We start from the raw sequence: 20,025 nt of genomic DNA on the forward strand, positions 1-20,025 counted from the left end.
ATACCAAAAATATACAAGAAAACTTTGGCAAATGTGTTACGGAAGGGAGGGTATTAAAAAAGAGTGAAAAAAGTTATGTGATTAGTGAACATCATTTAAAAACGTCTTTGTTCTCTAATTTCTTTACAACTACCTGAAAAAAATGGTCGATGCACGTACAAAACCAGAATGTAATTTTTGGAACGCTTCTGCACCAAACAAAAGTAATTTTAAATAAATCGGATTTGAATTATTCACCGCTAAGTTGGTACACTGGCTGTAATGGGCGGTCTTTCAGAGCACGCGAGGGAAGGTTTCGTTCGACTATATTCTTATAACCACATAACTATTCGCAGTCCCATAATGTGGACTATGATTTTTATTGGAAAAGAGGCAAATTTTCTTTAAAATCAAAAGTACTCGCAAAGTAGAAAATGTTAAATCAACATGTGAATTCTAATTTGTTTGTGAAAAAATGGATTTGACAAGATAAGAGCGCATGAAGAACTCCTCAGAAATCATTCATAAAAAATTCAATTTGCATTTGTAGAAAGAATGTTATGACCGTTTGAAAATACGCGCTTTGTTCTGGGGTTGAAAGTAGCACCTCCTGTATGCCAGAAGGCTACGGGAGACATTAGGTTTAAATTTGGGGCAGTTCAAAAATAATGTTCGCTGGTTGCGACCCTGCCTTGACGAAAGCTTCAATGAAGATCGGTTCACTTGTCGAGCACGAAAACTTATGAATTTATTGGAACTACGTGTTCCTGATAATAGTCTACATAGCACACTCGAGGCCTGATATCGTTCTCCTTGACTTTGAGAAACGAACTATTTACGTGATCGAATTCTCGGATCGAGCCGACTGCATCATCACTGGACAAAATGGTACCCAGGAGGATAGTGGGTTAAACTGTTCGGTGCTCTCGGAGGTGCGAAGCTATCGCTGGTTCGGAACCTTGAAGCCATATCGGCGTTACAAAAACATGCAATGGCACTGGTCAGTAGAGTGCAATCAGGTGGATAAGTTATATATAATACAAATATATGTATAAAACAAATAAAAAGTGTATATCATTTCATCCACTCTATATAACATATATATAACTTTTCTATATTGACAGAGATAGTGGTAAAAGATTTCCGGTAAATTTTCAAACCTTTCCGGATAAAATTCGTTCAGCCACCGGGAAATCACGTTGACTCCATCTGGTAACACTTAATGTGAATCTTGATTATGGAACCGGACAAGAATGAGCGCTAAACTTTTCAAATAATATAGAATGGAAACCTAATTGTCATATGTAACTGCTATATGAATGAAAATCAAAAAGTTAAGACAATTCGCCTAGAATCTTTTTTTTTTTTTTGGAAAAGGTATTTGGTATTTAAGTAAAGCATTTTTCCATTAATCCTAATCCTGATTGTGATAAAAATAGTGGTTAACATTATGAAGAAAGGTACTTTAATTTTAAATGCAATCTTTAATTGTTAAATAATACAATTTGTATCTCAATATGTACTATGAAAATATTTTAATACAAACTAGTTTTGTGACTAAATTAGCGCGCATCCATGCAAATAATTGCGTGACCGTGAGTCAAAATATTAAAAGAAAAAATTGAATTATCATAAAAAAGGTATATGATAAACAATATATTGTTTATCAAACTACCACTCTACCACTCTAATAAACTATATGCAGTTTCCGTCTTTACTTTCTTTATTCAAAATATTTGACAGAAATAATTTTCATTTTTAGAAGTACTCTCGAAGATGTTCATTTGCTCATAAATTTCAATTAGAAAATCTAACTCATTCATTAAGGCCATATAACGAAAGGGTCACGTGACCAAATCTGGTCCTTAATTTTTCTTTCCCAACTTACGTCTAAACCAAATGGGTTATCGCTCTGAAAGTATGGAAAATGAAGGAGGTGGCAATAAAGCGCATGTCTCTGCTTTTTTCTAGTGGACATTCTGAAGAAAAAATTTTGAAGCTATATCGGTATTTTTCTTTCCCAACTTACGTCCACACGGAATAAGTTATCGTGTTGAAAATTTGGCACGAAAGAAGGTGCCTGCTCCCAAATAATTAGAATTGTGAAAAAGTTTTTTTTTTAATGACCAATTTGGTAAAATACCGTCCGTGCTGTAGAACACTACAAACAATTTTCCATTTTTTCAATGGATCAGTTATGAATTTTATATTTATCAAAGTGTGTCAAAGCAAGAAAAAATAGTCACGAACATTATACACAAATAATGCGAAAACTAATGTTTGCACCTGCAATTCAAAGAGACAAATTTATATGTTTAGATAATACGTGTCTGACATACGTATCAGCTGTATCAGAGCATCACTATCGCAGGGAGTTGAAACCTTCGAACTTCTACGGGCCTGTGGGTTATACAGATTGCATGTTTACCGATAGAGAAAAATGTAAGTCAAACTTCTGCCGTAACGCCCAAATGCGTCTGTCGATATTTCTTATTTTCATGAATAAACTTTTTTCCTTCCCGAACTCTGCGACTTGCCACAAACGGTCCTATAATATTTATTAATATTTTCCGTAAATTTTTCCGCGTTATTGAATCTTTTATTTTTAAATATGGGCGAAAAAATATTGATCTCAGGACTGCCTTGATCACCTGGTTCACTCGTTACATGGTCTTTAAAATTCTTTAAAAGCTGCCGTGTGACCGGGTGGCAGTCAGTAACGGTGAAATTCAAAAACTAATTTGTTCACTACAGTTATAAGTAATAGACATACTGTGATCTTATACATGAAAAAAATTGTATGTGAATAGAAGCCAGTAGTATTCTCGAGACAGGATAGTGCTTATTTTTTATATTTTTACCAATATGTTTTTTGTTGTTAAAACAGACGCAGCGAGCCGCGATGTTCGACCCCCAACAAATTCAGCAGCAGCAAACTGCTCAAGGTCAGCAGTCTCAGCAACAGCAACAGTCCCAACAAATGTACGTTACTGAGAAGAAAGAGGACAAGTCTCAGCAGCAATCTACTACGGCTGAATTTCCTTTTTATTACAACGTTAATATGCTACAAAAAGTGCAGTCAAATGCAGTGAGCACCATTGGACAAATCACAACTGATGACAAAGGTTGTTATCGGTTTGACGTACAGCCCGTCGGGTACAACACATTGCTAAATCAAATGAGTATAGCCGCAGCCACTAATTCGACTTTTAAATGTGACATTTGTGGCTTAGTTTTTGGTCACATGAGTTTACTTAATCACCATAAAAGGATTCACAACACAACTCCTAATAATCTGCAACAGCACCCACAGCAGGTTGTACTGCAAACACCAACAACTGTCACAGTTTCGACAACACCCGAAAGACCACATACTTGTGACATTTGTGGCGCTTGCTTCATTTTACCAGGTGAACTCAAAAGTCACAAAACAAACACACACCAAAAACCCAAGGTGCAAATTTGTGAAGACTGTGGAAGTGAGGATGCTTGTGAACATCACCCAACAAAAGTTAAGAAAAGTAAGTACTGGTCCAGTACATGTCATCAATATCAGTATCTGCAAGTTTTCTTGATAGATGTTGTTTATAATAATTATATTTTATAATTTACAATGTGCTATTCAACATTTCTGTTTCGTTTGACTAACAAATTATTCTTTCATAAACTATGTAAGAAAAATAGATGAACACTGTAGGGGATGTTGAAAAATGAATCCAATTAAAAATAACATTCTTTGCATCGTAGTAATTACTATTTTTACTAACTTATATAATTTTTAATAAAAAAATGTCCATTTTCCCATGTTCTATCAACGAAATTTGACATTTTTTTCAAGTAGGGGTAAGTCTGAAACCTTAAGATTTACAAACCCTTTGAACTTTGTTTTACTCGCTCTTAGAGTTAATGATAAATAATACTGTTTAGCGCCGAGCGCCGCATCTGCGGTAACCACTCCACAGTGGTCTGAAATAGAAATTTATTGTTCATAATCACCCAAAGGCCGTATTTCTGATCCGACTTCAAAATATTAAATAAAATGCTCATCATTAAATTTTTAAAAGAATTTTGGTTTGCGATTTTTTAATTTTTGTCGCAGAGCTACAATATATAAACAAATAAATTGATAAAATTGACTATTTCAGCTTTGTGAATAGAACATTCTCCTAAAATTTGATAAGGAGTAAATTAATTTACGCAAGTTTTTTTTTACCTAAATCATATAGAGAGGTTTTAATTAAACGTCATAAAAAATGTCATTCACTGACTTTCTTCGTATTTATTAATTATCACGAATATTAATAAATTGTAGGCCAGTCTCGCAAACAAAAAATAGTCTTTTTCTATACGATTAAACGGTCGACTGTAACTTTTTGTTATAGATATTGTTGTTGACAATTACGAAAATTGTTATATAGTGTCTCGTCCAGTTTTTGAATGAGTGTTAGTTTATTGTCAAATAATTTTAGTGAAGAAAACGTAACTTTTCTGTGTAAATATTATAAATCTCAGTTTTGGTTAAAAAAAGATTTATAACAATCACGTAAATTATTTTTCAAACAATTTCGTTGGATAATTATAAGAAGAAATTTAATTCTAATAGTAATTGAAAAAATTTTAATCTCACGGAAATGACCTTTTGGGACATTTCTTCAAATGAATTGTTATTAGCAGCCTATATTACTTATTGCTTATGAAGTTCGAAGTATATCAATGCCTTTCAAATTCATTATGAATCATTTTTGTTGCGAAAAATGAATTTAGTTATGAAGGCAACTTATTTATTGAGAATTTGTTTATGAAAATCTTTATAAAAACAGGAAATGTTGAATTATGCGAATTTTTTGTTATAAATTATGACTTATGAAAATCTTAACGACTAGCGTAAAACAAACACTTTTTCCTATGCGAAAAAACACAAGTAGGAATTTGTTTATTTGTTTATAGTGGTTCAGTTACATATAGTTAGAATTATTACTGTTCTATAAGTGCAGATGCAATAATTCCAAATAATAGTGAGTTTCTTCCTGTATTTTTTCTTGATATAAAACTTCTCGAAGCTAAAATGGCCAATTGTTTTACTTCATTTTTTAATATATTGTTGCTCTGTGAAAAAATTTTTAAATCACAAACAACAATTCTCTAAACAATATTATTTATTATTAACCCATAGAGCGAGCAGAACAAATTTTGAAGGGTTTGTGAATCTTAATAGTTCAGACTTAACCCTACTTGAAAATTTTTTAAAATTCTGTGTGTAGAATAGGTCAAAATCGGGATTTATTTATTTAAAAAATGATATAAGTTAGTAACAACAACAAATAGTATGACGTTGAGAATGTTATTTGTAAATTGAATTAATTTTTCACCATCCCTTACAATTTTCAATAATTTTTCATAACTGGTTCATCAAAGAATTATTTTTTTAATCGAACGATGCAGAAATGTTTTATCGCATGTCGTAAATTAACAAATTAATTTTTCTCAAAACATTTTTTTACTTGAATTAATATTAATAAGTAGATTTTTGACCAATATTTACTTTTAATTTTCCTTTCAACGTCAAAAGTCGTTAGAGATCTAAATATAGATCTTATGTTTGTGTATTCTATCTGTTTTAATTTTTAGAAAGCAAGAAAAAATATTACGTAGACTAGGGTGGGACTTAGCCGGGAACCTCCCGTATTTTATGTACAGGTACGTTATTTGCTGTCGGTGAGAAAGGTCGAGTTAATTGATGATATAATATTTTTTAAAGTTTTGGTTCCTTTTAATTTAGTTTAAAAAATTCTAACACCTGAAAATAAAAATTGAGTAAATACCTTTTCTGTGTTAATAAAAATTCTCTTCCTAGAGGTCACTCCAAAAAATGAAATTTATTAAACCTTCTATACTAACACTCACAACATGTTTTATATTTTCGTTACATAAAAGTTTGTTTTCGCCTACCTTATTGAAACTCTACCAGATTATAATGTTAGAGGACATCCTTAAATTCTGTAAAGGGGATGCACCTGGTATAACGCCTGAAACGAAAGACATTGGATAATAATGAGCCCTTGTCGAACCGCTGTACTTAATGGATGTGATTAGAGTAAACAGTGTGGATCTTTCTATGAGATAATCTGTACCTTTGCGTATTTTTGTGTGATCTATGGCCCATGATTACATTGGGAAGCTCTGCTCGTGGGGAGATTGCTAGAGAAATTGATCAGTGATCCGGGTTCGGACAGTGTTGAGGAACGAATGTATTATGCAAATGAGCAACACAATAATTCGAAATTGGTATTAAATTGTATATTTTCCCCGTATACCTCCTGCATGCCCCTTTCTCACTTTTCGCATATGTACTCCTTGATCTCCGACAGTATTACGAGGCTAGAAGCGAGTGAGTTACGCTTACCCTGAAAGGGATTGTAACCTTTATCACGTTTCTTTGCCAAATTTGCGGAAAATTTTTCAAGCAATTTGGATAGGATTATAAACTCCCAGCGGAAGAGACTTGATGTTCTTACTGTCAGACTGCGTCGATACAAGAAAAGTAGTGTACGAAGGCAACAAAATCAAACCTTTCAGACAAATAAAAGAAGGTTCTATCGCGAACTGAGTGTAAAGCAAAATAACCAGCGAGACACCAAAGTCCCTCATGTGGAAGACATGACTAATTAGTGGTTAGGTGTTTAGGGAAAAACGAACATAAGCAATTTAGACACTGCGTGATTCTAACTAGAGAAATCAAGAGCAACCTTGAAATGTAGCTGACTACCATCACAGCTTCAGATGTTTTAACGGTTTCGAAAAGGGCAAGTAATTGGAAAGCTCCAGGTCCGCGCAGTGTGCATAACTTCTGGTACAAGTACCTGACGTGTGTGCATCCTAATTCGTGCGATGATGCTTTGGGATACAAGAATCAAGTATTTTGATTATGGAAACCAAAGATGACTAGATCAATACGCATTCGGACGGGTATATTTCAAGGAGATTCCTTCAGTCCACTATAATTCAGTTTAGCTTTAAACCTCTTGCGCAAAATACTAAACAGCATGTCTCATGGATTCAGAATATATGATACTAAGGATGGTCATCAAATGACCCATTTTCTATTTCTATACATGGATGGCCTTAAGCTATATGCTATTTCACAACAGAAACTGCCGCAAGTGTTCGATTTCACAAAGAAGTTTTCCAATTATATCAAAATGGAGTTCGGACTAGGTAAATGCAGAACAGTACATTTAAACAGATGGGAATTAGGAATCGCAGAGTTAGAGAACGAGTTCGAAAATGTCATCGAGGCAATGACTGCGGGCGAGTCATAAATACCTGCGTATTTTTCAATTTAAGGGAATTCCTCATAAGATAGTTAAGACAAGCCTAAAGACTGCCTTTACTACGAGACTCAGGTTTATTATGAAGTATTCTCTCAATTTGGCAAACAAAAACAGGGCAATCAACACCTATGGCAACCCTGTCCTCACGTACTCCTTCGAGCTCATCAAATGGTCTAACAGTGGCCTTAAACAGTTAAACACAATCATCCGCGTAGGAATGACGAAACAGTGGATGTGCCGCATTAATTCAGCGATTGAAAAGGTAGTTCTACCACGGCATATAGGGAGTGGGGGCGTTGTAGATATAACAAAAACTTTGGAAGTCACAAGTTATACAGTTGCGAGAATATTTCAACAGCAAGCGAGATGTTGCGCTTTACATCACCATCTGCAAAGCGGATCGCCCTTGAATTTTTTCTCAGAGGAGGTCTTGAATATAGGTGCAGAAACCATAGAAGAATTAGAAACGCAATGCTGAGCATCCGAAAACGTTAGATCAACATGAAGTGAATGGTCAGGCGTTCAATATTTGGCTAAGAGAGGGCGTCCTATATCCAGAAACGGAAGGATTCTTCATTGCGATTGAGGACAGGGTTTCAGCACCTAAAATGATCGAAAACACGTGTTATATCAAGGCATGGTTGTCGATGCCGATTATGTGGAGATACCAAAGAATCCATTGAGCACATTATTGAGGGTTGCGGCTTAATGGCTCAAAGAGAATATACGCACAGACATTACATCCTAGCTAAACGACTTGACAACGTGATGCGAGAAAAAAAAGGTGGTCAACTAAATATCATCCTTAAATCAGTAGGGTACTGGCAGCAGCTCAGAATGCAGTTTTATTAAACATCAGTCGCATTTTAAGAAAGTTTCTCGAGCATCACAAAGCAAGCGACTAGAAACCTGTGCATTGGCAGATGATAGCTCTAGCAAAGTATCCAGAGGCAAATGTTGTCACCTTCGACGCTCGCGACCGCTGTTTAAGTATCACAACGGTTAAAGACGAATTCCAAACTACAACATGCTTCTCATTTGGTACCTGCAACATTATCGGAAAATAGTTCGCACATCGTATTAAATTAAGTTATAACATCCTCGTCTTATAAGGCACTTGACTTAGTTCGTGGCTATGATGAAAAACCGGGTTCACCCGAGAAAAAGTTAAAAAAATATATATAATAATGAATGTGGCGATCCCGTTGACCAAGAGATCCAGCTCTTGCAGTCAGCCACGTTGCATTGGCCTACTCCCCAATGCAACGAATTATACTGTTAAGTCGCCAGTGTTGCGCAGTGCCACCCACAATAGGACTCTTTCGGATGGAGGCCAGGGTTCACACGCTGAACAAGTTTAAACTGTTGACCATTAGGCAGATCTGGACTCCAAAAATAAAAACTCTTTTATACGGCCAAAGAGCGTAATAAACGGCGAGTAAAGTCGATTCAGGAAAATTCCACTTTTTCTGCTTATCCTTCCCGTCTGTTCAACAAAATGTCATGTGTCGTTGAAAATCCGTCTAGTCTACAAGGGATTTTACTCTTCTGGGAGCAAGTATGTGGAGATACTTATCAACTAAATGAAGACGCTTCAGACATCTCACTCTTTCGTAACTTTCGTTAGAGGAGACTGTTGCAATGACCAGAGGGGGAGCGTCCACTAATTACTGTTAAAGAAGTGAACAAAGTTAATGCTGAACTCAGAACTTTTCAGTGCCTGAGTCAGGTAAAATGAAACACTTTTGGTGGAAGAATTTCACTTCCACGCACCAACAGCTAGTATTGTGTGCAATAGTGGAACAACGTGAATGCAAAAAAGAGCTGGCTGGCAGTTTGCAGGTAGAACTTGTTAATAGACCTTGCTGTTGAGGTGTTCTGTTAGTGCGCGCAGATCACTCGTGATGTTCATTTTGGACAGAGAATGCTTTAGTGTTGGTTCTACATATCTGAACTCTAGTAAAGCATAACCAAAATTCCTTTTAAGGTGCTGTAGTTTTTCTGGGATTTTGCATTGCACATCATCGTTATTAATATCTGGATGTAGTTCTAGTGGATCCGGTACATGATGTTCATTATCCCCAGCACCTCTGCCTTCAGCTTCAATCAAATATTCGTTGTCCACATCTTCCAAGGCGAGTTCCTCAATGGGAAGCTGCTGTTCTACTTCCAGTTTAATAGCAGCTATTTCAACAGCCGAAAGCAATCTGTTTACAAATTTTGAGCGTTTCTGATCTGCTCGATTCTTCTCTTTTATTTTTGTGTCTCGCTCTAGGTATTTAAGTAAGAAGAGTCTATGATGTTCTCTCTACAAACTTTGTTCACATTTCTCTATCAAAAAATAAAGCCGCATAAAATCTCTGTTCATATGATATGTCCATTTTGGTCACTTTTTTTGTTGCTGAACCTCTACTTCTGCCGCTGGTTGTATAAGGCCATCCACCTTTAGAGGATGTGGTGGTGTTGGATCATCAATAGGTTGATTAAAAACATTAATTGCTCCTGCTCGACCATATAACGCGGCTTCCTCTAACTGATGTTCATTGCCGTCGTTTTTCCACGCCAAATAAACCTGTTGTTTAATCTCACATTGCTCGATAAGAACTCTTAGTGCGACTTTCTGAATATTAGGATACTTTGCAGCCAATTTTGTTTTTAACTTGTATCCTTTTTCCATTTTCGTTTTAAGCTTCGCACTTTCGTAATAGAGACGCACCAATTCCTCCTTCATTGTGGTATCCCAATTGATGGTCTCCCACGGTATTTCTGTCGAGGTGGTTGGCTGCAAATAGCTAACGCTAGCCTGTAGCCGAAATCACTATGGGATGAATAGATGCATGATTTACATTCCTCCATATGGTCTTTACTTCATGCCTTAACTCGCTATACTTGTGGATCTTAGTTCCTTTTTTTCTCGCATCATGATGTCAGGTCGATTGGCCGGGATGTAATGATCCGTTTGGATAGTAACATACCAATATAAGATGTAATCTGCGCTTTCTAAAACGGGCATTGGAATTTATCTATAGAAGGGCATCCATTCTTCTAAAAGTTCTAGGTTTAGGGCAAGTTGTTGATGTATAATGCCCGCTACATCATTATGTCTGTGCGTATATTCTCTCTGAGCCATTACGCGACAGCCATCAATAATGTGCTCGATGGATTCGTTGGTATCTCCACATAATCGGCACCGGTCAACCACGTCCTGATGTAAGACGTGTTTGTGATAATTCATTGTGCTGACCACCTTGCCCTATATCGCAATGATGAATGCTTCCGTCTCTGGATATAGAACACCCTTTCTTAGCTAAATATTGGATGCCTCACTATCCACTTCATTTTGATCTGACGTTTTGGGGTGCTCGCCATGGATGGCTTTCTGCATCCATTGTATTTCAGTTTCCTCTATGGTTTCTGCCCTGATATTCAAGGCCCAATCTGAGGACAAATTTAAGGGCGTGTAGTCAAGATCCGCTTTACAGATGCTACTGTAAAACGCAACATTCCGTTTCAATCGCTGAATTTTTGTGGTGCAATCAGTGCTTGGTCATTTCTACGCGAACAATTCTGTTTAACTTTTCAAGGTCGGTGTTAGACCATTTTATGAGCCCGAAGGAGTACGTGAGGACAGGGATGGCATATGTGTTGATTGCCCTGATTTTGTTTGCCGAGTTGAGAAAACTCTTCATAATCAATCTGAGTCTCGTAGTGAAGGAATTCGTTAGGCTTGTCTTCACTATCGTATGCTGAATACCCTTAGATTCAAGAATACCCAGCTATTTATATAATTCACCTGCAGCCATTGCCTCGATGACCATCGTCATTATCATGAATTCTAAACCCCATGAGACATGCTGTTTAGTGTTTTGCTCAATGGATTCATCGCTAAACAGAACCATAATGCGCTGGAGTCTCCTTGAAATATACCCGTCGTAAATCGTACTGATCTATTTATCCTTGGTTGTTCATGATCAAAATACTTGATTCTTGCACGTCAGAGCCTCATCGCATGACCAATAATGCATGGGCAGATTTTGTAAAGTTTTAAGACTCCAAGCAAATTGTCATGCGGCACGGAAGGAAACGCTTGCTTATAGTCAATGTATGCCATGTGTAAGTTTCTTTGATGCTTACGAGCTTGATTCATGGCAACAGCGTCTATAGTGACTAGATCTTTACAGCCTCACGAGTTTTTACAGCATCCTTTTTGTTGTTCTGTAAGAATGTCATTCTCGTCGCGATGAGAATATAGCTTATCTGCAATGATAGTTATAAGACGTTTATAAATTGTTTGAAGACAAGCTATCGGTCGAAATCCAGATGGATTTTGAGCATCTGGCTTTTTTGGTAACATATACGTAGTACTCTGGAGCATAAAGCTTGGCATCAGATCTGGGTGTTCAATCATCTTCTGAAAATACCTTGCCAACGCCAGACGCATACTCGTCAGGTAGTTGTACCAGAAGTTGTGCACCATGTCCGGAACTTTAGCTTTCCAATTACTTGCCCTTTTCAAGACCGCTGAAACATCTAAAGCTGTGATGTTTGTCAGTTGCATTTCAGGGCTATTGATTGCCCTTGCTTCCGCCAGTTTGAACCAAGCAGTGTCCAAATTGCATCTGTTCATTTTTCTTTAAACATTCGACCAGTAGTTAGTCATATCTTCCAATTGAGGGACTTCACTGTCTTGCTGGTTATTTTGCTTTACACTAAGTTCACGATAGAAGCTTCTTTTATATTTCTGAAAGTTTCGATTTTATTGCCTTCGTGTACTACTTTTCTTATACCGACGCATTCTGGCAGTAAGAACATCAAGTCTCTGTCGTTGGGAGTCTGTAATCTTATCCAATGTTTCTGGTGTTAAGGTCTCGATATGCCGAGGGTGGATGATATTAGTAACATGGTTTATCAGCTTTCTGGTTCTATTTCCTTTTTTATATTGAGTTGACCGACCCAATTTGCACCTTACTTTGCTGAAATCATATCCAACCTGATTTTCCATGGTGGATCTCGATTTCTTTCTGGGACGAAAATTGCGTTTGTAGGCCTAATTTTCCGGCCAAATGTTCTAACGGTCGCCACAGCTGCACAGTATACCAGAGTTTGCACGTCTGACGCAGTTTGTGCTACGTTCAAATATGTAGGTAAAACCTTACTGTCGAGATGTGCTATTAGTGCACGCAGATTATTTGTGATGTTTATTTTGGGCAGCGAATGCCTTAGTGTTGGTTCTACATATCTGAACTCTAGTAAAGCATGACCAAAATTCCTTTCAAGGTGCTGTAGTTTTTCTGGGATTTCCCTATCAACATCATCGTTATTAAATTATGTTTTTATTAAACTTTTACTTGGGTAAACCCGGTTATACATCATAGCCACGGACTAATTCAAGTGATTGATGAGATTAGAATTTTGTAAGTCAATTCAACTAATTTAATACGATGCTTGAAACCTCCTGCGATGATTTTGTAGGTATACAATTACGAGCGGCCACGAGCGTTGGAGGTGACAACAGTCACCTCTGGATGCCCACCCTGTACCGACTGGTACTCATGACCTGATACTTCGCTACTAAGGATGGTCGCGAATCGCAAGTATACAGGCAGAAAAGCCCGTCTATGGGGACCCAATTTTCACACTGGAGCGCCGTATAGGGAATCCAATAGTCATCCTGGAGAGCCTGTTTATAGGGATTCAACATCCAAAATCTTTCGTATTCGCAATGCCAACGACTAAGACCAACCATTTAAAATATTAATTTTATTTACATTAGACGCGGGAGACAAACACAACTTCTTATAAGCACACGGATATATAAATTTGCAAGAAGAGATTAAAAATTAAAAATATGATTATCACAGTCATCTATCGTATACGCGGGATGGTCCTAGAAGGCGATTTTATTCGTCGAAATTATTCACTCCAAGAAAACTCCGGACCATGAGGCACCTGCTCATTGAAATCGTTCCGCAACACGGCGCAGAAATATTGCCTTCTGAATCAGATGTAGCAAATTTGAAGCTCCCAGCCCTTCCAGGATTTCTACGCACCTCGCATGAACGTTCCCAGTGGAGAAGATCACGATCAGGTGGATTGTGACCGTGTCATTTTCCTCACGGTAAGGATCTCCTGCTTTAGCTCCAAATATTTCTGAATTTTCTCAGTGTATCGAAGCCTAATATTATTGTTAACTGGAACGCTTATGTATATTATTCTTACATGTTGAGTACGTTCATCTAACCAGAGGATATCTGCAGGATTATTGTGTCTGTCTAGGTGGAAGATATACAGATCAACTTTACAGGTGTAGTCGTAGATAGGTATGATAGTTCTGTTTTCGCAATATTCCCTTGCCTAATCTGGGTGTCACACAATCGACGAACGCCTTCGGCGAAGCCGTGCGAGGTCATTCATGAAACAGGTGACCAAACCATAGGAGGATGTTAGCTACTTAGGCCCGACAACAGAATCAGACTTAAGGGCATGTGATGCTTCGTCGTGTGGTCAATCGGGTTTAGTTCCCCCCGCTTTTTTCCACAAAAAAGAACATTTTTAAAAACTGAATTCGGAGATGCTATAAAATATCATAACGGATGTCCCCGGACTCTTTCTTTGAGGGATAATAACGAAAAAATGTTACTGCGCTAAATAAAAATTTTCTGCATGTGCATTATTTTAAGGTTAGGGTCGTTTTTCAGCTCTCTGTCTTTCCGATAATGAAGGTCTCTGTCGTACCAATGCTGTTGGTAACACTCAAGAATAATTCTGGGAGAGAATTGTAACACACATAACCTCAAACTACACACATCAAATTTAGCAGAATTAAATTTTTTTCAATAAACCTATGAAAAAAAGTGCGTGCACGTCCGTTAGCATGTTCCCTATTATTCCACAGGCTTTGAAGACAAAATATTTATTATCCTAGGAAAAAGCCGGGGGAACCCAAAACTAATAGAATCGATCATTTTCTAAGTATCACATGCCCTTGAGGCGGTACGAAAAAGCAGTTTTGAGTACCTTTTCAATTGCAGAGTGGAGCGGACCCCTCGCCTGCAATACGCCTAGGTGCATTTATCTCTTTACGAAACAAAGTTCAGCTTTCTGCATTGGTCTATACCCAGATACATCCTGCTGTCCTATCAGAAATGCAGCAAGATGTTAAGTAGAGTGTTCAGTTTCGACTCTTGAGCTTACATAAGCCTTTGTACTCCTACCTCAATTTTGAATCTATAGGACGTGTTGTTGAGTATCCAACTTAGTGGATTCAATGCTAAACAGAACCATAATGCACTGAATGAATCACCATGGCAGATTCTCGTTTAATGGGCAAGAACCGGGTGTCCCTCATTATCCCACGATTAAAACATTTAATTCTTGTGCACCACGTGTGCAGCACAAAATTAATTTTTTTAAATTATATCTTTGAAAAGTAAATTAAAAATACCTAAAAATATAAAAGCAGAGAGTTAGGTTAAAGTATTGATATTTGAAATGAAGAATACGATATAAGTTCTAGAAAATATTATTTTATGGTTGAAAATGTATATCAAAATATAGCTTGATAATTAAATTCGGAACTTTCATTGAAGTATACACTTGGCTAGCAAAGTTTACTACAACGATTTGCGGCGCAAGGTGATGCTGTACTGATCGCTCCTTTTTCTCTGAGAGATCCACTCCTCTCGGCTATTCTACGCGCGCGTATGAAGCCCTCCGCTCGATGGTGTAGGGAAGCCCAGATAGGGCAGGTAGGCAGGGTGGAAGAAAGAAAAGACGAGGAGACCCTTGAAAGTCAAAGTCAGGTCGAAGTCTTAGAATAAACGCATTTTTACGAAATACGAAATAAGTAGAATTGTGGGAATATATTTCTCTTGATAATTTTTGATTTCAAATTTAGGTCTTCGGGAACATACGCGACCATCAATTTTTCGCTGTTAAAAATGTAGAAACATATAAAGAAATATTTTATACACATTTTCAACAATAATATAATATTTTCTAGGTCTAATATCATATTCTTGATTTTAAATTTTAATACTTGTTACCCAATTCCCGTTTTTATATTTTGAGGTATTTTCCATTTATTTTTTAAACATAATTTTTTTCAATTAATTTGACGCTGCTAAAAATGTAGAAACATTGCAAAATAATAATGTTTACTGCTTAAAAATAATTTATTTCTTACTACAAACATCAAATTATTCCCAACAAAAAGTTTTGATTCAGAAATACTAATTTTTCGAATTCAATAATATATATAAAAATTATTTAATATTTTTATAATATCTATAATAATTATGCATAATCACAGTTCAATTATTTGAGAACAACAAAAAAGATGCGATAACGCGAGTACATAACGCTAGAATCTCTGGTCTAGAACCTACACCATTACTCCGTCGCGGCTGGCGTTCCGAGCAGATTTCTTTCAACGTTTTTTTCATCTGATATTGAGCCCTCTTAGCTCACGGAAAATGATAAAAATCTGTGACCCCAGTTACACGGAGTCCCCTTATTAGAGCTACTATCTGCCACTCCACAGATTTTTAGTCGCTTGCTTCCTGATGGTCGAGAAATTTTCTTACAATGCGACATGTGTTTAATAAAACGGCCTTCTGAGCTGCTGCCAGTACCCTACTGACTTCTAAATGTTAAAGATTTTCAGTTCAGTTCAGTCTTTATTTCATGCATGTGCTCGATGTCAGGTCTATTGGCTCTGATGTAATTCGTTTCGATAGTAACAACCCAATATAACATGTAATCCTCCTTTTATAGTACGAGAATTGGAATGTATACATTCCAATTATCGTTCGATAGAAAGGCATCCATTTTGTTAACAGTCCTATGTTTAAGGCAAGTTGTTGATTGTATAATGCCCACCACATCATTATGTCTGTCCCTATATTCTCTCTAAGCCATTACGCGACAACCGTCAATAATGTTCTTCATTGAGTCATTGGTATTCCCACATAGTCGGCACCGATTAACCACGTCTCGGTGTAAGACGTGTTTGCGAAAATTTCTAAAGCTACCAATATTATTTTTTAATTTATGTCTCAGGCTCTAAATTATTCGCAACCCAATATATCGAAGGCATTTTTGTTATAGTTGAATTTTCTTTGAATAGTCTGCACGGGGCTGTCCTGATTCTTAACCCAATCATGTACAAACTGGGTTGCAGCCAAGTGCATGACAGGGGGACCTACAGCTTAAGGTGGGATCGTTCTTATTATTATTTTTTTATGTGACAAGCTGTACTCTCCAGAAACTACGATCATAGTTACTTAAAGTAATCAATCCCGAAGCAACCGGAACATATACGTCGTCCACTGCTACTTCTATCCTAGAAGGCTAGCAAGAACGGCAAATTTACACAAGACACTTCAAACAACACTCTTCCTTAGTCAGTCCCTTAGAGTTAAAAAATTAACATAAACAATTATTTATTAATTTTACCTAGTGAAGAATTTTAACATCGAAAATAAAGTATGAACTTTCATGTTTTGAAAATTTAAAATCTTATAAGTATAAGCAATGACATTTACATTCAACTTGTAGGGAGTTGTGAATAAAATATTCGCGTCTCTCCGCAGCAGGTGAGCTAGAGCATCAGACGGGCAATCTGAAGACCTGGTCTCATGTCATATCCCAGCGGAACTAGGGAGCATTTTTTCACAATCTGAAGAATAATAAATATTCTTATAATATTGATTGGATCAGTAGACCGAAAAATTAACATAAAAATGATTATCATAATTTTTTCAAACTTTCACACGGATGAACCCGGTTTTTCATCATATCCACGGACTAAGTCAAGTGACTTATAAGATGATGTTATATGTTAATTTAATACGATGTTTGACATTTTTGCGGTGATCTTGTAGGAACAAAATTATGAGCACGGTGTAGTTTGGAGTTCATATTTTACCGTAGTTATGCTTAAACAGCGGCCGTGAGCGTTGGAGGTGACAATAGTCGCCTCTGGATGCTTTCTTACAAGGAGGGTGCGTGTACGTCGTCCACTCCTGCTCCTTCTATCCTAGATGGTAAGCAAGTCCGGGAAATTTACGCAAGATGCTTCTTACAGCACTATTCCATAGAGTGCGGTCTCTAGCCGCGGATGACCTTACGTGGCAGACGGCACAGTTGGGAGTGAAGTTTTCACCTGTCGATACTTTTTTAGAGCTACCAACCTTAGTACAATGTTAGGAGAAGCAGTGTTGATGGGCCAGATAAAGTGATCCCAGAAGAAAGTTGGCTAAACAATGAAGCTTTTATGCATCCAAGGCAGCCGATCGTGAGAACGACGAAATGGGCTTTGTAGCCTCGGTATAGTCTGTTCAGCTCGAAAGGAAGAGCTTGATATTTCGCCCGTTTTTTTCTTTCTTTGCTGTGATATTACCATCGGCTGGTGCCGAGAATTAAATTAAGTATACAGTGAGCGGTGGAAAATAAGAAATTCCAGTAAATCGTACACTGCTTATTCTCCACAACGGACTCGCAAGGAGACTGGCTTCTCGTGAAGTACACTGTTTAGCTTTCAGAGATCAACATTTTGAGGGAGTAAATTAGGGAGGGTAGTATTATTTCCAGCTAATTTGTCTATCTTGAGAAACACATTCTTTTTGGTGGATTTTTGACCTCCTAGTTCTCATATTGGCATTATCAGCTATCTGCAAAGGTGGTCTTGCTGGAACGTGTGGTATGTTTGCTGGAGGATCTTGCTCTTGTCCTTGATAAAGAACGTCAAAAATATACCAGATCTCTTGAATACTGAGGCGTTTTACGAGCATATTTTAGGTGCATATTGACCCAACCTTCATGTAACCTGTGCATGTATCCTCTTCGCGCCGATGATCTCCATTTCCAACAGGTAAGGATGTCCCTCCTGAGCTGGTCCGACCATTTAAAACGATGTTCTTGCGTTTGTCCGAGACCATTGTCTGGCCGTGCTGTCGGTTCGGTCCTATTGCCTCTCCCAACTGAACAATGACCTCCATCCGAAAGAGGTCTAGGCTGTGTTCGAGAATTGACTGGGAGTACTGGAAGTACTAACGTGACGTCAAGAAAATTATTGCTATGAGAGTGGTGAGGGCGACAAGCACTGTTGCAGTGATTCCAACATAGAAAACATTATTATTTGGAGCGTTGTGATTGGCTGTCGAATAAAAAATGTCTTCTTCTGTGTCATTTTTCGTGACGTAATTTATAGTGGAATTACCTAATTTTAAAGCATGTTCAATATTACTGGGAACATGATAATGGCCAGAAGCACTGGGTATTAATAAGCAGACCGATCTCCGTACATACGTTCTGACTGCATTAACTGTACATTTACTGCCCAACTTAAGGTGCAGTCTCATGAGTGCAGAAAACGTCGGCGTAAAGTAGAATCTCATGAGAGTGAAAGAGACAAATAGATATTTCTGGCCCTTTCACTCTCATCAATTTCTGCTGTACGCCGACGTTATCTACCCTCGTGGGACTGCACCTTTAGACAGTGCCAGTGCTTGACAACCACAGCAGAGGCAGAAATTGAGGTTATATCATTTTTTTTTTAAAGTTTTGCCAAGTCAAGTAAACTTAACCGTTAGAAATTTGGAAAATAAAAATCTAGCTGGAAAAAATGTGGTTTTGTGTTCCAAAGTGTCAAACATCCTATTGGAACCATAGTTCCCAGGTCACTATTTTTTAACTTGTTTCTGAACAAAAACACAGAAATAAATAAGCATGTATATTGACAAACTCGATTAACAATATTTACCGGAACAGAACCTCAGTTTTTACTTCTCATTTGACAGGGGACTCACTCGCACACTTCTCGCGGGAGAAAATGAAATAGCAAATCACAGTGCGCATGTCTCCTTCGATATGAACATTGGATTCAAACGGCTAAATCTGGCACTAAATGTACAGTTACCACAGTCAAAACTCGAGACGTTTAGTACAGCATCATCGGTCTCCTTATTATTATTCCGTGACAATAAGCGCGGTTTAATTTCCGAAAATGGTACCGGACATTGTAGAATTAACGAATTATTTTACAAAGGCCTTTCACATCAATACAATAATGTATTAATGATTGAAGAAAAAGCTGATAAATTATTATTTAAAAAATATAATAATAATATTGCCAAACGGCGCTGACAGCCTACGAGAAAGGATATATTCACGAATACTGTCAAGTGTAATGTGCCCTAAAATAATATTCAACTTTTTTGAGATGATTGTCTGTGCAGGAATATAGCAATTACGTTGTATATTTAATCTAATAGCTTTTATTCCAGCTAATGCCTTTTATTTGATTCCTAATGAGCGTAAAAATTTTAATTCGTCCAAGAAAAAATTTCCGACTCACATGTTATTCTACATGATATCAAAGAGTATAAAACAACTATTCTCTCAAATAGATAACACTGTTACTTATACATATATAATCGTACGTCTAAACGCTTTGAAAGATCGCACTCGCCGAGGATTCGAACCCTACTTAAACTACTGTCCTAACCGCGCCTTCTAAACACTTCTCTAACGAAGCACTTGGATTTCGACGACTAAATCTCGGCTAAGAATTCCAAGGCAGCGTAGTACCAAGTCGTATGATGAGCCTCAACTACGAGGGTAGTTCAGTAAGTCCTTAGAATGAAGTATAAAAACAATTTTTTTTGGGTAAATTTTTTTTTATTTTTCAACATAATCTCCTTGGAGCTCTATA

At 37.2% G+C, this 20,025-nt stretch overlaps 1 protein-coding gene across 1 annotated transcript in view; it reads left to right on the forward strand.

Annotated features, from left to right (window-relative positions):
• Positions 1-20,025, forward strand: part of LOC117175598 — a 250,587-nt gene that overhangs the window by 39,730 nt on the left and 190,832 nt on the right. Inside the window, exon 3 of the mRNA XM_033365306.1 lies at positions 2,867-3,500. Coding sequence (XP_033221197.1) covers positions 2,867-3,500 — 634 coding nt within the window. The remainder of the gene's footprint in view (positions 1-2,866; positions 3,501-20,025) is intronic.

This window comes from Belonocnema kinseyi, chromosome 6 (assembly GCF_010883055.1).
Source record: "Belonocnema kinseyi isolate 2016_QV_RU_SX_M_011 chromosome 6, B_treatae_v1, whole genome shotgun sequence".
In the NCBI taxonomy this organism is placed as follows: domain Eukaryota; kingdom Metazoa; phylum Arthropoda; class Insecta; order Hymenoptera; family Cynipidae; genus Belonocnema; species Belonocnema kinseyi.